The sequence below is a fragment of the Euphorbia lathyris genome, chromosome 2 (assembly GCF_963576675.1).
Source record: "Euphorbia lathyris chromosome 2, ddEupLath1.1, whole genome shotgun sequence".
In the NCBI taxonomy this organism is placed as follows: Eukaryota; Viridiplantae; Streptophyta; class Magnoliopsida; order Malpighiales; family Euphorbiaceae; genus Euphorbia; species Euphorbia lathyris.
Genome location: NC_088911.1, coordinates 110,627,519 through 110,649,117, shown reverse-complemented (window position 1 = coordinate 110,649,117; position 21,599 = coordinate 110,627,519). Strand labels below are relative to the sequence as shown.

The window sequence follows — 21,599 nt, the reverse complement described above, 5'->3', positions numbered from 1 at the left end:
AAAGAAAAAAATCATCCATTCAATGTGATTTTGTCATTTGATATTAAAATATCATAAAAGGGCTCATGTAATTACAATTGATTTAGATCTGGTCGGTCTTTTGGATGAACATGCATATAACTATTAGAAGAAATTACAAAAAAAAATCATATTTGGTTTTTCCTTGTACAATTCACCATCTATATGTGGCTTTTCTCCTATATAGTACTTTTAATATCAAAAATTCATATCTTTGAATATTGTTTTGTCAAACAGTTATTTCATTCCCTTTTTTGCAAGGATGTGTCTATTCATATAAAAACTGTTTATTTGACATTGTTAGAATTTCTGTTACCAACACAAGAGACTTGAAAATATTGAGTCTATTTGTAATTATCCTGTAATTGTCCCTAACTATTAAGGCCATTATGGGCTGATGAATTACCAAATTGGATAAACAAATCTTTCATGTCCTGAGCTAGCTACAAAATAGTGCAAGTGTCGGTTTCGGATCAGAACATTAATTTATGTAAAACTCTTAGGATATACATGAGAATTCCTTAAAGATTGGAGGAGAATCATGGTACATGTATTTTTCTTCTAAAATTACCCTTTCTCTTCTATTTTATTCGTACAAATGAAATGATATAAGAGTAATTTTATATATAACTATATTATTAAATTATCACTTACCTTTCTTTAATTACACCTCATTCAAATGAGGCTTTAATGATCTCTGAATGCCATTAATGTATGGATGCACAATATTAATTGCAAGTAAATAGCAACTATGTAAGATATCTTACCCAATATAGAATGCCATAACTTTTATGACGTTTAAAATAAATATGCTATCTTGGATATTAATGCGCATTGAAATACAAAAGGACATTATTCTTAAACCATTCTCATTATGGTTATTTATTAAGAATTCATTATGATATTCATGTGCAGTAGCAATCTTTATGGTTATGACCGTTATATGTGATATTATTATTAAAACAAGCACGATTAAAATTCTATTATGAATTTGTTTGACATATAATATTTTACTCGGTTTTATCCTTTGACTAAGCACATTCTAGAGTCAGGGACCAACGTGAAGGAATTATTAAGTCGATTCCAATATGAACTAAAAATTCCATAAAGAGACATTGCATCATACATGATATTTGCCAACAAGGCAAATGCAAACATTCTTTTGCTATGAAGTATGTTCCATGGATCAAGCCATTGATCCCCAAGGTAAGTGAATATAGCTTTTATGACTTACCACAATCTTTTAATAATGGACAGAGTATGCCCCACTTCTGGAGTTCTTTCAGTGCTAACCCACAGGTACAAGGGAGTTGCTAATACTACAACCAGTGCAAACACTGATATGAAAAATAAAGCTCAATCCAAAGAAGTGTATATGCAAAGTCACTTTAGAAAAATTCCTTGACTATGTCATTGGCCAAAAAGGAGTTAGAGCAAATCCAGATAAAATAAAAGCCATGCGAGGAAAAAGGTGAAAAGAGCGCCTAAATGAAAGCCCCACTATGGGTGAGAAAGATCCAGAGGTTGAACGGGCGGATCATCGTACTAGAAAGATTGTCAACAAGCATATCAAGGTATAAAACAATTCCTAGCAGAACCACCCTTGATGAGCAGGCCAATCTGAAGGGGAGACCTGCATTTGTATCAATCTGTCATGGATAAAACTATATGCACCGTGGTTATTCAAGAAGAAGAAGGCCAGCAGTTCTCCATCTATTATGTTAGCAAAATGTTGAAGGATGCGGAGACAAGATATTTGAAGCTAGATAAAATGGCTCCAGGCGGTTGTGACAATATCCATCCGCGTCAAACCATAGTTCCAAGCATAATCTCAACATGATCAAGATCAAGATCAAGAGTTGGCTTCACCACCACGATTCAACACTGAACGCACGGATGATGAGATTGAAAGGCGAGTGTATGCCGCTCTATATAGACAAGAGAACAATGCAGAAAGGTACGCCATCAAGTTAACATGAATTCGCCATTCACAGCACGGATCCTGGGGTACGAAGCGGACAAAATGTTTAAAGCTTCCAACTCGCCACAATATAAAAGAAAAGATTCAATATAAGCGGGACATTACATATCCCGAACCCAAAGGAGGGGAGCATGTAACCGTTGGAAGAAACGCCAAAGCGTACTACAGGTTGGCCACCACACTGAAGCTTGCTGGGAGCTGGAAAACTAGATAGCTTTGTCCAGAATAACAAATAACAAGATGACAAGCAGAAGACAGATCCCAAAAATAAATTCAAAAGTGTCATTAATGTCATAGCAGATGGACCAGTGTATCAGCCACCAGTGGAAAAAGCAAAAATATCCGCTCTGGATAAAACATCCCTCCATTGCTCCTTTTGCAGAAACAGGTCCGGTAATCTCTCCACATGCAGATGCATTGGTAGTAACAATGGCGATTCAAGGATGGGAGATAAAATAAAGCAAGTAAAGACACGGGCAATTCTCGCAATGTCATCACCAAAGGTGCATTCGCCAAACTAAAGGTTGATCCGATCCAAATAGAAACAACCATTGTTGACATCATTGGAGTGATGGGTCACACTATCCAGACCAAGGGCCAGAGGTTGCAGCCCTAATTTCCATCCGTCGTCTGACAATGTACATTCCCACCAGCAAAGGAGGAGTAATGATTAGCGGGAACCAAAAGGTGGCTAAAGAGACTTATACTCGGCGTCACTATCAATCCGCCCACAATCCAAAGAGGACGAAGGTGAGAAATATTAACTTGTCACTACAGCTTTGGGCGACACAGAAACGCTCCTTATTGCTGATGGAAAGCGGGTGCGGATCGCCAAAGGATTAAAACTTGAGATCAAAGAGGATGTTAAAAAAGTTCTCATTGAGTCTGAAAGCATATTTACATAGGAGAATGAGATCCCCACAGGAGTAAGCCCAGATGTGATTACTCATAAGTTAAACATCATTGAGGATGCGGTTCTAGTTGCTCGGAAAAGGCGGAACCATAGGCCTAAAAATCAGTATTTTTACATATTCTTATATGTGCATTAAACTGTTATAGTATCCTACATTTTATAATTTATTCTTTCTCGCCATACTTCTTATATTCATTTGCCTAGCTTTTAGTGCTGATATACGCCCAGTGGCTGGCGAATGAAAAGTTCCACAGGCGGATCAATTACCTCAAAGATAGGACAATTGATCCCATCACAGGCGGATCCCCTTTCCATAAAGATAAGAAGCACAGACCCTCAGGAGCTTTCAAATGAGCTCAACTCTCTCCTCAAAGACAAGAAAAGGATTGACCACCATCAAAAGCGGGTTAAAATCGTCTCAAACATGAGATCATTACACCCTCAACTTTCTCCTCAAAGATAGGAGAACACTCTCATGGGCGGATCCATCTTTAGATGATCACCATTCGAGAAAGAGTTAAAACATTCCTTGGACGCAAGGACTTTACACTCTCTCACTCCCTTCCCAAAGAAGGGTTCACAAGTCCTACGGGCGGATCGCTTCACCTTAAAGATAGGTAGCAAGTTGATCCCCTAGGCAGCTTTACTTCCTCTAGAAGGAATAGAACAACTTCTAAACCTTCACAAAGGTTCACACATTGGGGTACGGCTGGCCACCTACCCTAAACAATCGGAGAAATCCTAAACCAGATTCTAGAAAATTACTTGCTAAAAGATATAATGCATTAGTAAAAATAGTTCTGGAAAGCAAAGGGTTCATCCAACTAATGAAGCCTCATCTTCATCTCCAAGTAATGAAGCCTCGTCTTCATCTCCAAGTAATGAAGCCTCATCTTCATCTCCAAATAATGAAGCCTCGTCTTCATCTCCAAATAATGAAGCGTCGTCTTCATCTCCAAATAATGAAGCCTCGTCTTCATCTCCAACTAATGAAGCCTCGTCTTCATCTCCAAGTAATGAAGCCTCGTCTTCATCTCCAAGTAATGAAGCCTCGTCTTCATCTCCAACTAATGAAGCCTCGTCTTCATCTCCAAATAATGAAGCCTCATCTTCATCTCCAACTAATGAAGCCTCGTCTTCATCTCCAAGTAATGAAGCCTCGTCTTCATCTCCAAGTAATGAAGCCTCGTCTTCATCTCCAAGTAATGAAGCCTCGTCTTCATCTCCAAATAATGAAGCCTCGTCTTCATCTCCAACTAATGAAGCCTCGTCTTCATCTCCAACTAATGAAGCCTCGTCTTCATCTCCAAATAATGAAGCCTCGTCTTCATCTCCAAGTAATGAAGCCTCGTCTTCATCTCCAAACAATGAAGCCTCGTCTTCATCCAATCAATGAAGCCTCGTCTTCATCCAATCAATGAAGCCTCGTCTTTATCCAAACAATGAAGTCTCGTTTTCATCAAAGTAATGAATCCTCATCTTCATCATAGAAATAACAAAGTCTCGCCTCCACAAAATGCACAAAAGTCCCTAAATGGCTGATCATTCTTACTGATCCCTAAGGGCGGGTCATTCTCCTCAATATGGCAGAACTGAAGAAAATAAGTCCCTAAAGGCGAATCATAATCCTATGGGGTAGGAACAAATGGTCCCATAAAGGGCAGGTTATTCCTTTCTAAAGGAAATATAACTCTCAAGAAGCCCCTAGAGGCTAACAATGGATACGGTTGGCCACCTATCCACGAAGAAGCAAAATCCCCTAAAAGCGTATCATATCCATATATGATCCCAGATAGGGCGGATCTTGTTCATAAGATCCCGCATAAGGAAGCCCCAAAAGGCGCATCATTTCCATATATGATCCCCCATCTAGGGCGGGTCCACTTTCCTCCAAGATAGAAAAATAAAACACCATTTAGACAGCCCTAAAGAGCTTTTTATACCTTTAGGGGGGGCTTCTGATAACAACCCAAATTATTCTTGAATAAGGAATAAGGGAAAATTAATAGAAATAATGGCAAACCATTATTCCTCCTAAAAGAGATATTTATACATGATTAATGTGGAATTAATGATAATTAATGCAGGGGAGAATATGCAAATAATGAGGAAAAGGAAGGAGTCTCTAGCATTATGCCACGCCACGTGGACCATGGCGAGATACGCCATAACGAGATACGCCCGATGAGAGCGAGTAGCGGAGACCCGCCATAGCTCTCAAGGAGAGCGTACATACGCCTTGACGGATCAAAGAATACGAAAAGGGATATTCATCTTACTGACAGAATATTATCCCAAGGACCAAAAGGGATATTCACCTTGAGAACGCCGCAAGAAGAACCAGATGGCAGATCTCCACGGTTCAGCTCAGTGAGATCCGCTGGCGAACCTATGAGGCGAATCTCCTCTTTCACCTGATTCATCACAGTAACGGCTAACCGCCGACTCGGTCATAAAGACCATTAATGAGCTATCAATTAGCTAACCGCCAGGTTAAAGGTAACCAGTAACCGCCAGCTTAAAGGTAACCAGTAACCGCCATTAATGGAGCATTAATGGAGAGCTTCTAGTTGCTGAAGGTTACGACTTCCTAGCTATATATAGCCTACATCCCTAGGCTATCAAGGTACACTTTTACTTACCCTTTGTCAATTCAGTTTGCTCTCTTGTTCTTCCTTACTGACTTTGGCATTGGAGTGTTCCCGGCCGATCCCAACGGCGCCTCACAGGGAAGTGCTCCGATCAAGGATTTTTCCCCAAGTTATCAGGACTACAGTTGTTTTGCGACGAATTTGGAATTACGATCTATATATGTTTCAAATGTTGTTTATGTTTAATGTACCTTTAATGATTTTTTTTACTTTTAATAATCATTTTCTTGTTTTTAATAGTCATTTTCTTACCCTAATGGACTATATATTAGGTTTAACCTATATATAAGGTTTTATTCTTTAGTGGTTTCATTTTTACCAGCAAATATTAGCATTCCTATATTAAAAAAAACAATTGAATTCTATATGTAAATATAAAAAGAATTAAATTAACATGAAGATAATATCTGATATAAATAAAGTAAAATATTTGGCATTTTAGTTAGTGCATTCCATCTCACAACATAAAGATGACATTGACAAAAGTCGCAAAACGACATGTGTAGTATATGCGCACAACAATTTGGGCCAAACGACTTAACCGTTTCGAAAGGGTCAAAAGATGATTTCATCCTTTCCACTGCACACGTGAACTCACTTCCTCCTCCATTTAAATACTACTCTGTTTCCCTTCCTGCGTTTCTTCTATTTTGGCCTCTTTCTTTTTCGGTCACTCTTTTCCTTTCCAATGGCACGGATCAAACCCCAACCTATAAAAGAGACCACCCGCTTTCAAAACCTCCATCAAATCCCTTCATCCGCGTCTCCTTTCTTCAGCGGTTTCGATTTGGAGGGAGATTATTTGGGGGCTCATCAGGTTAATCAACTCAAGAGGATGCGTCCGGTTACGAGGATCGAGGTTGAGGGAAGGGATGGAGATAAAGTGGCTTTAGTCAACCGAAGTACCGATTCTTATGGCCGTGACCCGCTTGAGGTTCTTGGGTGGGACTTGATGATGAAGATTTTTGGCAATCTCGATCCGTGCAGTGTGGCTATATCTCTCACCGTCTCTCGCAACTGGAATGGCATCGCCTCTAGCGATCGTCTGTGGACCTCTATGGTTGGTTTCCTTTCATTTTTCATGGATTAATAATGTGTATTTTTGGTTTTTAGGTAACACCTAGCAGGGTTTTACTATGTTTCTGTAGAATCAGATTTTTAGGTCGTAATTGCTTGATTTCTTCGTTTATGCTGAAATTGATTTTTGATATTCCTCCTGATGATTTGTGATTGCTTATTGAGTTGAGTTACCCTTTTTTCATATTACAATTTCGTTATAAACATTTTAATTGGAATAAAGATTATAGAAATAGCGTCCCTCTCATGCTTGGGTTGTCAGAAAATCGATGAGCTCTATCTTGAGCTTAATATTCTGTTCTTGAGCTTAATATTCTGTTAGGGAGCTTTTTAATTCAGTTTATGAAATCCGTTTGCTAACAACTCAACTCATTAATTATGTTTGACTAATTATATTGATTTGAAATTTCTTTAACACAAACTAGGGTTTACAAAACTAAAGTTTACACAAAACTACATTTTTTACATTTCCCTCTTTATTGAAATATCATTATTAAAAAAAATATCAACCAAGATTGCACACAAGCATGTTCATGAACATTATAATCGAGCTTGTTCATGAACCTATAATGGAGCACGCGAGCTTTTGAGCCGAGCTTTTCCGTGCTCAAGCTTGTCTCGTTTATAAATCGAGCCAAACTTTTATCGAGCCAAACATCGAGCCGCTGATGATATACAACCCTTCATCGATCTATTTTATTTTACTCAAGGGCTTGCAGATCATTTTCTTTAAAATAACGTTTCTTAATAGTATAGATCACTTGTGCCATTCATAGAGCTTCAAGGTTGAAGTTTTTGGTAGTCCGTTCGTGATGTTCCGTAACATTTATCTTATTTTAGTCAATAAATTACATGCATATAAGTTTGTAGGTAGTTTTCTTGCAACAAAAAGTATCAACAAGAATTCTTTGTACCAGTATATTTTTACCTTATTCCCTTCTTGTGCTTTGATTATCATGCTTAGAGATGCAAGAAACTAATATAAGGAAAAGATTGCCATTCTGATGGGCGAGTATGCATGATTATTTTTTTGTAAAGGAGGCAATGTTTTCTCATGTCAAGGGAAGGGTAAGGGATTGCGAGATACTACATCATTAGGGTGTGGGCTACACTAGCCTAGTGTAAGAACTACAGTTGCAGGTTAGGTTACCACTTATTGATGCATTTGTTTTACAGAAGTATTGGATTCATCTATTCCTTCTTTTGAATTGTATTTGTGGACAATGGTTTATGATTATTGAAGTTGTAGATGGCAGTTTTGTTACTAGATGAGTGGTCAGGAACGGATCAAGGGGCTGCATTGGTAACCTAGTTAACAGAATTTCCCTTGAACTTTGCTGGTGGTTTAGTTTAGGTGTATCTATTTATATAGTTCAGAAACACAATATGTCATGTGGCATGCCTCTAAAATGGTTATCCTAGATCCGCCACTGTGAGTGGTCATTGGCAGCAAGTCCAGTTTTCTCATAAGAATTGCCTGTTCTCTTACCACAGTGAAGTTGGGTATAAGGAGTTTAGGGATTTGCAGAATTAGTCTAAGGCCCCGTTTGTTTGCCGGAAAATATTGAGTATGGGAAACTTTTTTGTTGGAAAATAAAATATTTTCCGGTGTTTGGCTACAACACCGGAAAACGGGAAAAAGTGGTGGATGGTTGTTGTTTTCAAAAGGGTAAAACATTTTCCACACTTTCTTCATATATTTTTCTCTTGATTAACCTAAATTTTTCCGTTGACTTATTTTCCTAAACAAACAAACACCGGAAAATCAGGAAATTATTTTTTCTGCACAATATTTTCCGACAAACAAATGGGACCTAAGAGATTGAATTTGTTTACTGCTGAATTGTAAAATGTTTTCAGGAAAGCTGAGGTGAGAATCTGTGTGGTTTTTATTTGGGAGTAGAGGTCAAGCAGTCAAACAATGATTGAGTCAATGGGGTTAGAATTTATGTTAGGAAATTGCTTTTGTATGTATAGGAAGACATACCTATTCAAGCCAACTAGTGGTAGATTTTGTTAATTGTTGATTATATTTTCATGAATGCAACTTGCTTTTCTTTTCCATGGGATGAACTAGCCTTTCTAATGTATAATTTGTAATAAGAGTGAAACTTGTAAAATTGCCTTGGTGCTATCTGCTAAGAAGAATACCTCGCAGTTGAATGCATATTAAATAGGTCGAGGCATGGAAAGGTGCTTGGATGATGTTCTCCAAATTGCATGCGTCTTTATGTTGATGCATGGGGGTAACTCCATATTTCCTGATAACTAGTGGCTCCTCTTATCTATTTTCATATTGATTCCTCTGGACTGCTTTAATCTGTTTTTGTACCAATTCGTGCTGATGGCTTTAATCTATTTTGAGACTGATTCCTGGTAATTGGTTTCCTTTAGTGTGAGGAATTGTGGCTTGGTAAAGCTCACATACCCCGCATGTCACAGGTTCGAGGAATACCCAAGCTGGCTGCTTATACAATATCAGTTATGGATGGAAAACGTGTGAGTTACTAGTAAACAATTTATTCATCTAAATTGCCCTTGTTTAGCTGTTGTGCTAAGGTAGGATAAACAAAACGTAATTTTGTTTTTTAATGTTTCATGCCAGAATCGTATCATGAGGGACGATCTGTGTGATCATGCTTGGGAATTCCATTTTACCGAGGTATGTTCTTACATGATTATTTTGGAAAACAACATGCCTCATACAGTTTGTTGATGATGTAAAATGCCTCTTACAGGTTGTTAATAAAGTCTGGCATCTTATGCTAGTCTGAAGCATGCACGATCACACAATATGTTTATAATGGATAGTTTAATAGCTAAAGAGGACAAATCTCTTTCTTTGGTTGGTTACAATTATGTGTTGTGCCTGCAAAACTTCAATTCCTCGCAATCCTGTGGAAGGCGAGGTAAGAAATTTACCTTAGTGAATGTTTATAATTTCTAGTGGTTTTACCAATTGATGATGTTTGTCCTTTCACAGAAAGATATAGTTCATAAGCATTTCATAATATGCATTCCTCTTTACTCAATGCATGTTGTTAGTTTTTCCCGTTTCAGTTTATAGTTTGGCGGAGCTGATTAAGAATTTTGTTCATGAATTTCTAACATATTTCTAAACGCCTTTAGGTAGCACCAGAATATTGGAAAAATCTTGACCCGTATTGGACAGGCACTAGACCACTAATGCACCGGTACTTTCATCAAGATGGAAGCCAAACAGCTGATCCTGGTGATAGGGCTTGGGGCGGTCACGAGTGCTGTTTTTCAGTTGTAACAAGTATCCTTGCTGATGGAACAATAAGGGAGCACTATGTCAGGATAAATCGATGGCCGCGGATGTCCTTGTCAAGGAAACAGGACTGGAGCTGGGAAATGTCCAACCAACTGGTCTGCTATACAAGTGTTCCAGATTCATACAAAGAGGGTGGAACTGGACCACTCTTTTTGGTTATTTAAATATCTCTTCTATACTATACGTACGTACATGTAAATTTCCTCAGTTTAGGTTGTCCACTAGGCATGAATATTAACCGCTAATGAGGGTACTGCAAATTCTTTAGTTGTTTGGGTTGTACATAATTTTGTAAATGACGTAGTGGCAAACAGGCTGAATTTTTTGTGCATAATGTTTACAGCATAAACATTTAGATGGTATCAAAGTTTTGCAGGGATTGCTGCTTGTGGTGTCTTGTAATTGTTTATGTCATGCACAACACTAAACCAGAAATTGTATTCTAAGTTAGGAGCGAGTAGAAACTGAACTAATGAAAACCAAAAAACTATATGGTTCCAATGTATTAGTATTGTAATGTTCTATCATTCGGTTAGTGATTAATCAAATGGAGTTTGGTTGGTTGCAATTTGATTAGAATTTCAAGGTAGAAATATAAATTTCTTTACCTTAAAATTTTAATCTATTTTAGATAAATATTACCGTTCATTAGTGTTTGATGATGTTTAAAATTTTGAAAATTTTAATATACATCATTATTAAAAGGGTAAATAAATCATTACGTAACACACTGTTTAGTCCTTTTATTTTGAAAAACACATTATAAGGTTCTTAATTTTTTTTAGGCCTAATGCATACCCAGCCCCCTAAAGTTGTCCGTTTTATTCATTTAACTCCCTCACCTTACGGGACAACTCTTTAACCCCCTAAACTCCAAAAAAAACGCTACTTTTAACCCCATATTTTAGACTGCCGAGATATAATGTTGTCCGTGTGTGTCACGCGCGTGACACGTGTGTATTCCGCATTTCCCAACCCCCTAAAGTTGTCCATTTTGTTCATTTAACCCCCTCACTTTACGGGACAACCCTTTAACCCCCTAAACTCCAAAAAAACTCTACTTTTAACCCCATATGGGAAAGTCCTTAATATTGAAAATTTGCTATAAATATCATTTAGTCATCACTTCTCCTAGTTCCAACTCAAGTACGGACATTGGAGATAAAGAAGATTTAATTGGTGTCTTTCTAATTTTTAATTGATGTTTTTTTTTTGTCTCAATCCACGTTGGAATTGTAAAAAATGCTTTAACTTTGTATGAATTATGACCACAGTGTATATAGATACAGTGGAAGGCAATACAAAGGAAGAGTTAAAATCTGATTTGATATGAAGTAGAGAATACATGGAAGAGAAGTGATGACTAAATGATATTTATAGCAAATTTTCAATATTAAGGACTTTCCCATATGGGGTTAAAAGTAGCGTTTTTTTGGAGTTTAGGGGGTTAAAGGGTTGTCCCGTGAAGTGAGGGGGTTAAATGAACAAAACGGACAACTTTAGGGGGCTGGGTATGCATTTTTTTTTACCGTTGGAGGCAAGAACAAAATCCTCCCACGCGCCTCCTATGTTTGAGACACAAACGTTGACTAGGTCAATGCCACGTCGGACGATATGGGGTTAAAAGTAGCATTTTTTTGGAGTTTAGGGGGTTAAAGGATTGTCCCGCAAGGTGAGGGGGTTAAATGAACAAAACGGACAACATTAGAGGGCTGGGTATGCATTAGGCCTTTTTTTTATCAATATTAATTATTTGGTTCTTTTCTATATGTTCTTTAGATTTTTAACCGAACATATCTTAATTTTCAGGATAACCATAATAATATACAAAATGGTCATGTCACTCTGTTATTTTGTGTCTGCCTATTTATGTCAAATATAACGGTTAAAAATCTAAAAATGAATAAATAGAATGATCAAATGATTAGTATTGACAAAAGATAGAGACCTCCTAATGTGTTTTTCAAAATAAGGTACTAAACAATACGTTAGGTAAAAAAGGAGGGGACTAATAAATTATTACAAGGGTAAATGATTTATTGTTGTCTACATTTGTATGGGATAACTTAAAATACATAAAATCCTAGTAACTTATCTGGTTCAAAATCTAGCAACATCAGTTTCAATTGAAAAAAGGAAAAAACTTTTTCCTTTTTCTGGAGTAGAATTAATCATGTATAATCTTATGAAATCTGACTATTAATAAGTTGGATAATATGAGAAGTGAATTCATTTATACATTCCATTTGTTGAACAAGTAGTGAATCCCATTTTCAGAGAGATAGACGCTATAAATACACCCTGAAAGAGGCCTCTAATGTATACACATCCATTAAAGATCAGTAAACCATGGTTTCATCATTGTCTGTTTTGACTTTCTTGTTCCTCTTCATAGCACATAACCCAGTAGTTCAATCATCAAACACAACATCTCTAGTGGCAGATGAAAATAAGACAAAAGTAGAGGTTTGTTTGAAATACACAGTTCATGTGATAAATGCTCTAAGCAGCAATCAACATCCACTGAACATTCATTGTCAATCAAGAGATGATAATCTTGGAAGCCATACACTTTATGTTGGAGGAGATTTTCATTTCAAATTTGGCGTGGAACTAATTGGTAAAAACACATGGTTCAGCTGTGATATGATTTGGGGATTAAAGCATCAACATGTTGATGTTTTTAGGCAACATATTGAGGGGGATTTATGTTGTCCTACTAAGACTTGCTATTGGAAGGCACAAGATGATGGTATTTATTTTAATGATATTGATGATAAATTCAATCTTAAAAAATATGATTGGTTACAATAATCTGTCTGTTTGTGTTTCTTCCTGATTATGAAATAAATGCCAGTTACATTAATTTTATGTTTACAATGGAAGGAAACAATTTTTCTTTTTCATACATATCAGTTTGTTTTGTTTGCATAACATTCATTACCAATGAAGAGATGAAGATCTGGGTAGCCATACACCGTAACAGCAGCTTGGTCTGGAGTCTATTTTTTTTTGGGTTTTTACATGTATTTGAAACGTGCATCACTAACATAATATGATCAATCATGTTCCCATTATCATTTTTAGAGCAGCTCGTTGCTCAAGCTTTCTTTGACACCATCCTCTCAAAATCGGATAGTTACATAATTTTTCTTTTATGTTGGAGGAGACTTCCATTTTGAATTTGGAGGAATCTATCGGGTAAAACAACATGATTCACTTGTGATATCCAACTTCAACATGCGCAAAATGTTGATGTTTACAACTTGAGTTACGATTTAATAACATCTATCCATAATTTATTAAAATTAATAAAATTAATGGGATGCACGAGGCTGCCAGTTTGACATCAATTCTATACGGATTAGGAAATACAAGCTGTCCAAGTTATTTGCTTTATATTACGATTAGAATTAATTACTTTCTTGTTCGATAATTAGGAATATGTTCTTTTGTTTCTCTAACCTTTCATTGTATTATGTTTTAATTTATCAGTTAACTCAATAATATTTTGATCTAGCACTTCCTAAGTGCTTGTTGATTGTTTTCATCTAAAGACAATCTTTGTTTGATCGATTTTAAAGTAGAGTTGTATCAACTGGTGCTTTCATTCTTGTTCCTTATCTTTTTGTAGCAAAAATCTACCACAAACGGCAAAGGTATTGGCTCAACTCGCAATGAGCTGAATTCAATAACCTGAAAGATGCACTTCAATCATCCATCCAACAAACACTTCAATCATACATTCAGGAACTCCGTCTTCGGAAACCACCACCTCCACCTAAGCAACATACCAACGACTCATCTTATGTTCACCATGACAATTCCAATTCAGGACCATCCTTATTTCGCTCTATGAAACTCAAACCACTCGCTTCACTACAGATGATTCTTGCGGATGGTGTTTTAAATTTGAAGAATTCGTTGACTTTCATTGTACCAAAGCAAAAAATCAACATAAAATCATTACTCTCCATACGGAAGGTGACTCATTGGAATGGTATCACTAGACGAAAGTTAATAATATGTTCCGTAATTTGTTGAGTATGGAGGATTAAATTGAACAAAATTTATTTTATTAAATTAAAACAAAAATTTTACAAAATTATATTAATTAATTCCTGACCACACTCACGCATACATTACATTAATCACTCACCATACTTGCTAATTTATAGTAGTACAAGGTCAGTAGATGGAGAAATATTAGCCAAAAAAAACTTTGTCGGTTAATGAAAGCTCTAGAATGTTAGTGGTGCTGTGATTTATTTTCTTATTCTTGCATCTTCTAGAGATGCATTTACTAACTAAAATATCTTAGGAATTTTAAAGGCTCTTGAATATTCTAGACCCTACAACATTAGTCGGTGGTGATTTCTTAATACTTCTCCTCAACACCGACTTATAATAGCTCGTACTTGATAGTCATTTAAAGTTGTTTTTCTAAAATCTTCTTTCATAACCTTTTTTCATTCCTTACTTAAAGATGCTTCTTCATACATTGTAATATTTAGACTTTGGTTCTCTTTTTCTTATTGACTTCCTTATCCATATAGTCTTGTGTCTGCTCCTATTATTTTGAATTTCCTTGCAAAACATGACATGTCCATGCTTCTTTTTGTTGTTTATGACACGATTGGGTTTTCCACTATGTTGGAATTGACGCACTCCTCCTTGCTGGTATCCATGGACCTACGTCGCCTCGACACATGCTTGTAATCTCTATTCAGTTGTCTTTAGCCCTCTAGCCAATAACGACAAGTCTTCCTTAGCTTAGTCAATTCGCTCAAGCTCTTGACTAGAGCTTCTAACAACACCATCTCCTTTATGGTTGCTCTCTCAGTGAATTTTTGTTGGTTGTAAGTACCTTGCTTACCTTTTCTTGATATAACAACTCCACCTTTAGTCATGTTCCCCTTGTACTCCAATTTCATTTGTTGTTGCTACACCATGTACATCTCCATGCTTCACCCTATCAATGGGTGATAACCGTTTTGATGTACCAATTGACTTAGGCTCCACTTTCTTCTTTAGTGGCAATGTATCAGTTGATTGTTCACCCTAGACTTTCCTCCTTAGTGGTAGCATCTTAATCATTTTTTATTCTTTTCGCTCCACTTTTTTTTTGGGTGGTAATCTCTCACACGAAGCTATTGGCTCTTTTTAGGAAAATCCTTTGTCTGCTTCTTTCTTGGAAGGCCACTTGAGTGGGTTCTCATCACCACCCAAATCTTTAATCATTTGCATAGAGTTGAGAGGTTGAAAGAAACCTACTTGTCTTATTGGTTCCTCATCCTTTTGCTGCCCAACAGCAAATTCACCCTCTTTCTTTTCATCTGCTTTGAAGGATACGACTAATTCACATGTCACTAGTTTTACAATAGCACACGGAGCGAATGAATGACATTCTTCTTCGCTTTCATTTTTTAAGTGTGTAGTTGTTGCGATGTTTCCTTCTGCTTTCCTATATCGGAAATCTCGAGTATACTGACCTCTTTTATCACAAACATAACATTGATTATTTTTGTGCCGATGTAATCGTTCACCTACTTGGTTATGGTTATGGCTATAGTGAGCTCCCCCTTGTTGCCAACTCCATCCTTGTCCTCCATCGTTGTTGTTTGAACCTTCCATCATTTTTTGATATCGCGGTGTCTAGATCCTTACTATTCGTCTATATTACTAAAAGGAGCTTATCTTGATCACTGATTGAGACTTTAGACATTTGTTTGGATATAGTCTCTTCATTAGTCAATGTATTTTCTAATTCATTTAAACTTGGCTCTTTAGCCCATCCACAGGTTTCTACAACAAGTGTGTTAAATTCATGGTGCAACCCATATGAAGAGACATTTGTTTTGGGAGTTTCAGAAAAAGGTAAGAGAAAGAGGAGGTTTGATTCCTTTTGTTGATGTTTGTGTTCTTAATTTAATCATTTCCTTTATCATTTTTTAGTTTTGGGTTTACCCCCTACTCTTTAATCTCATTCCCCAACTCCTGAGGTTTTTCATTCCATTTCCACACTCTTACTAATTTGAACATCCACCATTCTTATAAAATTATATTTTAGTCTTTATTTTATTTTTAATTTTTATTTTGGTCTATATATTTATTTATTTTTACTTTTTTAATCATTAGATTAATTTAACATTTGATCCTTATACTTTTATATTTTTTATTTTTCCATCAAAAATATTTTTGAGTAAATTTTACTTTTTGATCCTTATATTTATTTATTTATTTATATTTTTTTTATCCCTAGAATAATTTCACTTTTGATCCTTATACTTATTTGTTTTACTTTTTTTGCTCTGAAAAAGAATTTTGACAAATATATTTCTTTTATCATATTATTCAGTTTTAGTATTTATTTTCAATTATTTTAAAATTATTTTCTTTTTAAAATAGAGTATCTATGCTTTTTATTTATTTATTTTATTTCTGTTTCCTCTGTCGATGCATTTTCCTTGATTTATTTTATTTCAGTTTCATCGTCTTTTGATTTTAATGGTTGAATAAATTGATTTTCATTCTTACATTTACATGTGATTTATTGATTAATAGAAACACATGTATTATAGAAATTATTGTTAAAAACACCTCATTTGAACCAAACAACCACAATGGGAATACGAGGTATATCATTCCCTTTGTGGAACTGAAACAAACAGACAAGAGAATTCAGGACATTGCACCTTTCTCCTTGTTTTCCTTTCTTGATTTCATTCTGTTACCTCTGCGCGAACCAAATGCCCCGTAATTCTTCTTACTTTCGTTTCGGTAATTTTATTTTCATGATCTAATTTTGAAATTTTTTTACATAAACTTTTAAATTTAGTAAGGTATTGACCCACCATCAAGTCATTTTGCAAGATCGACAGTAACTTGTTATCGAGTTGTTGGAGCTTGGCATCATTTGTCCTTGCAAATAATCTTACAAGAATGTCCCATGCTTCTTTAGAGGTTTTAACATCCTTGATGCGCTAGAACAAATTGTCCTTTTCCAAAATTGATAAAACATATATTGCTTTACCATACTTGATGATGAGAATCAGATCCATGCTAAGAACAAGATTATATTTACGAATTTTAATCCTTTATTCGATAATCCTATGAAGCGTGCGAAGTTCAAAATGAAATAATTAAATTACTTTCGAGTTACACGCGGGTTTTCGAGGCACTGTTCCTCGTGGGTTCGCATCAGTTTGGTATCAGAGCCGAGCTCTAACTTTTCAGGTTTTATCTATCCATAATATTCTTTGATATTTTATTTTATTTTATTTTCTTCTTTTTTTTTAATTTTCTATTAGAAGTAAAAAGAAAAAAAAAGAAATTATTGTTCTAATTTTGAGAAAAAAAATCCATTGATAGTGAAAAAAAATCAAAGCTTTTCTTTCCAGCATATTCACAAAGTTATATTTTATATGTAGAATAAAAAAAGAAAAAAAAAATTTAAATAACACATTACGTAAACAGTTTGATTTCAATTCCCATATATATATTTTTTTTCTTTCCTCCTTTTATTTGTTTCACTTATATTATTTTATTAGTCATTTTATCGTCGTTGAAATTTTGGTTATCAGTTTGATTTATCTGCGTCCCTTTCATTGTTTAACGTCTTGCTTCTTAGGTTGTACGATTAAATTTTGAGTTTTTTACTGTTGAGTTTTTAAAACTAAATTTGTTCTACTGAGTTTAAAGAACACTGTAAGAGAAATCGAGCGGTAAAAGGCACCGAGTGGTGAGCATATTAGAGAGAATAGCCAAAAAAGAAATTGAGCGAAACACCGCGTGAATCGTGAGTTTTTTTTTTACTTGATCTATTTGAATTTTTTTTGCGCAATAATATGGCAGATGATCAAGTGTTAACAATGTTGAACCGCTTGATGGAACGTATGGACATCATGGAAGAAAATCAACGAGTTGTTCTAGAAACAAACCAAGGCGATGTAATGTATCATTATGATGACAGTGAAAGATCAACTAGAAATCAGAGTGACTATGGTAGAGAAGAAATAGGTCTTGGGAATGTAAAATTTAAAATATCATCATTTGGTGGAAGAGACGATCCCGAAGCTTATTTGAAGTGGGAGAAGAAAATGGAAATGATTTTCGACTATAACAATTTTTCAGAAAAGAAGAAGGTACGAAAAGCTATTACAAGATTTTCAGATTATGCCTTAATCTGGTGGGATCAATTTGTGACAACCAGAGAGAGGTGTAGAGAGCCACCAATTGATTCTTGGAAAAAGCTAAAAGCTGTTATGAGAAAACGATTTGTTCCTAACCATTTCTTTGTGGGTTTGTACAAACACATGCTGAGTCTAATGCAAGATTTCAATCGAGTCGAGGACTACTACAACAAACAAGACTTCATATCTCGATATGAGATTATTGGTAACAGCGACAAACGTACATATGTAAGTGAAAAAATAATGGGTGAAAAGACTGGAAAAGTTGTTGATGAGTCTGGCAGAGTGAAAGAAGAGTCTAAGAGAACTGCATGCAATGATGAGGATGATGCTCTTGAAATTGAAGAACTAACAAAGAAAGATGAAACATCGTCGAATAAAAAAATTGAAACAAGATCTCAAGTTGAGAATGATGTAGACAAGGTTGAGATTCAATATGTATCTGCATCTGACCAATGTTATATTTCAGAGGTTCTGGTTGCAAGAGAAGATGAGGTCAAAATTGAAGAACAACTATGTGGAGTTGAAAAGACAAATTTTGTTGATTTCGTGGGTGTTGAAAAGATACGTACTTACACTAACAAACTTGACATTTGTTTATTTAGTGTACTAGATTCTAAATTGCAGGTGTTCATGTCTATCCACGAACAACATTGCGATTCGAGGATGAATCTTCTTGAAGAGAGGGGGAATGATGAGAATCAGATCCATGCTAAGAACAAGATTATATTTACGAATTTTAATCCTTTATTCAATAATCCTATGAAGCGTGCGAAGTTCAAAATGAAATAATTTAATCACTTTCGAGTTACGCGAAGATAAAATTGATTCAAAAATCACCATATGAATTTCAGCCATTTGGATTTATTGGGAAAATAAAATCAATTCAATATGAATTGATTTAATTATTTCAATGGTCAAAATGACAATTTCAACACATTGTGAACCTTATTAATTCCATATGAATTGACTTGATTTTTCATTATTGGGTTTTCATTGTATGGAAACATTTATGTAGTATTTTGTTTTTATGGTTGACTAAGTTAATTCCCTAATTACCCTTGTACTATTGTTATTGTTTAAGGTACATAAGGGGCAATTCTAGTCATGGATTATTTGTGTTTTATGTATTTAAAGGTGAGCCCTTTCATTTGTAAAAGACACCTTTTGATTAACTAAAGAAAGAGTTTGTGAGTGATTTCTCTTGTGTTTTTTAAGGCATTACTTTGAACAGTTCGGGATTTAATCTTTAACTGTTGGAGACTGGGATCGGGTCTTTACAACTTAGTTTTGTAAGGGTTCTTTTCTGTCTGAGCCTGATTCGTTAGCTTTCGTTGGGTTCAAATCTAGTTGTCGGGTTTTCGAGGTACTGTTCCTCGTGGGTTCGCATCACTTGACCTTCCACTTTTTAAGGTCATTTTATTTCGTCAAAAGTCTTATGTCATTGCCTCCAACGATCTGCCATAAATCTTGTACGAACAAATAAAATTGCATACACGTACTTCAGGTACTGTGATTATTATTATTATTATTATTTTGTTTTTCCAAAGTGCTTACGGAGGTATACATGTCAGCCATGATAACTTGGTTATCTTCTTTAATCAACCAAGTAAGATTGGTCCGAGACCAATAATTTTTACAGTTTCGGATTGCATGCTAGCAATATCTCGAACCACCACCATCTCGGATCGCAAGCTCCTTAGCACTCGCTGACCGGTTCCTGACAACCTGTGAAGGACCCAAAAGACGGGTTACCAATAACACGCGAAATACGAATAACAAAACCGCAATGATCAATCTCACAAACAATCAACGAAGCACAACCTAAGTTCCAAATCAAAACAACAACAATAACCGCAAGAATGGAAATCTAAACCACAATCAAACACACAAGATTTATACGTGGAAAACCTCTTCGGTGTGAAGAGTAAAAACCACGGGACGTTTGAGGAGTCCACCCTTCTTCTCTTATTATGATAAAATTGAGGACAAAACAAACCCAACAAAGTTCTTACAAAAAGGTTTATAACCCACGAACAACTATGAAACAATAAGAGATCACAAGAAGAAACAAATACCACAAAAGAGAAGAATTAGTCTACAATCTGCCCCAACTCCGAACATACCTTCTAGACCTCCGAATGACAATCACAACAGTGAGAACATGGAACAATATGTCAAGAAGCTCCTGTCGAAAAATCGTGACGATCTGACGGTTCAATCTCCAAGAATCCACAAAAACATGGACTGACCTGATGTAGAAAAGTAAAAAACGAATTTCTCTTTTGTGTGTGTCTTTTGTTCTTCCTTCACTTATCTCAATAAATGACAACTCATACACTTAAATACATATTAACTTAGATTCTCTAAGAATCCAAAATTAATATTAAATGGACCTTAAATATGGGCCGGACCCATAACAATCTCTATCTCCAGCCCATCACAGAGAGGAAGAAACTCAAATTCTTCAATTTTTGAATATCATCCCGGAAAGCTTATTACAAAGCTCAAGCTTGCTTCCGGGAACCACCTTTTTTAACATGTCTGCTGCAATTTATCTGTGTGGACTTTCTTTAACAACAATTCTTTCTCTTCAATCACATTCCGCAACCAATGATATCTAATATCAATGTGCTTGGTACGAGCATGATACATGGCATTCTTGGTCAAGTCCATAGAACTTTGACTGTCACAGAATGTCACATACTCACATTGCTTCAAACCCAAATCTTGAAGAAACCTCTTCAACCAAATCATCTCTTTACACGCTTCCACAGCTGCTATATACTCTGCCTCAGTAGTATACAATGCTACACACTTTTGTAGCTTGGATTGCCATGAAATGGCTCCCCCTGAAAATGTAAACACATAACCTGAGGTAGGCTTTCTATTATCAAGATCACCAGCCATGTCTGTATCTGTATATCCTTGAAGAATCGGTTTGCCACCTCCATAACACAAACTCAATTTGGAAGTACCACGCAAATATCTGAAAATCCACTTAACAGCTTCCCAATGTACCTTACCCGGATTGGATAAGTATCTACTCACCAAACCAATAGCCTGTGCAATATCTAGTCTAGTACAAACCATAGCATACATCAAAGAACCAACAGCAGATGAATAAGGAACAGAAGAGATACTTGCTTTTTCTTCATCTGACTTAGGACAAACTCTATTACTCAACTTGAAATGAGCTGCTAAAGTTGTATTAACATGCTTGGCATTCTTCATATTGAACCTTTCAAGCACAGGTTCGATATACTTTTCTTGAGATAACCACAACTTTCCAGCTTTTCTATTATGAACTATCTCCATTCCTAAGATCTACTTAGCTGGACCCAAGTCTTTCATGTCAAATGACTTGGACAAATCCTTCTTCAAGTTGGAAATCATCTCTGCATCTTGTCCAACTATCAACATATCATCCATATATAAAAGAAGGATACTGAAGTTACCTCCAGGGAAATTT

The 21,599-nt window shown here is 35.8% G+C and overlaps 1 protein-coding gene across 2 annotated transcripts; it reads left to right on the top strand.

The window, feature by feature from the left end:
* The first annotated feature begins 6,141 nt into the window (after positions 1-6,141).
* On the top strand, positions 6,142-10,329 carry LOC136219430 (uncharacterized). Of its 2 annotated transcripts, XR_010684151.1 has the most exons (5): positions 6,143-6,623; positions 9,035-9,139; positions 9,246-9,302; positions 9,379-9,549; positions 9,770-10,329. XR_010684151.1 is itself a non-coding variant. In XM_066006828.1 (4 exons), the coding sequence occupies exons 1-4, from the start codon at positions 6,252-6,254 to the stop codon at positions 10,097-10,099; spliced, it is 864 nt and encodes a 287-aa protein (XP_065862900.1). In that variant the 5' UTR covers positions 6,142-6,251; the 3' UTR covers positions 10,100-10,329. The 2 variants fall into 2 exon arrangements, 1 of the variants encoding a protein (XP_065862900.1); XM_066006828.1 differs by lacking the exon at positions 9,379-9,549 and having other exon boundaries at positions 6,142-6,623.
* The last annotated feature ends 11,270 nt before the right edge of the window (positions 10,330-21,599 follow it).

Excerpts from the sequence above, each read along its gene's own strand:
- LOC136219430 (XM_066006828.1), top strand. The coding sequence starts at position 6,252 with ATGGCACGGATCAAACCCCAACCTATAAAAGAGACCACCCGCTTTCAA. Across the intron at positions 6,624-9,034 it reads ATCGTCTGTGGACCTCTATG|TGTGAGGAATTGTGGCTTGG; the intron begins GTTGGTTTCCTT and ends GGTTTCCTTTAG. Across the intron at positions 9,303-9,769 it reads GGGAATTCCATTTTACCGAG|GTAGCACCAGAATATTGGAA; the intron begins GTATGTTCTTAC and ends AAACGCCTTTAG.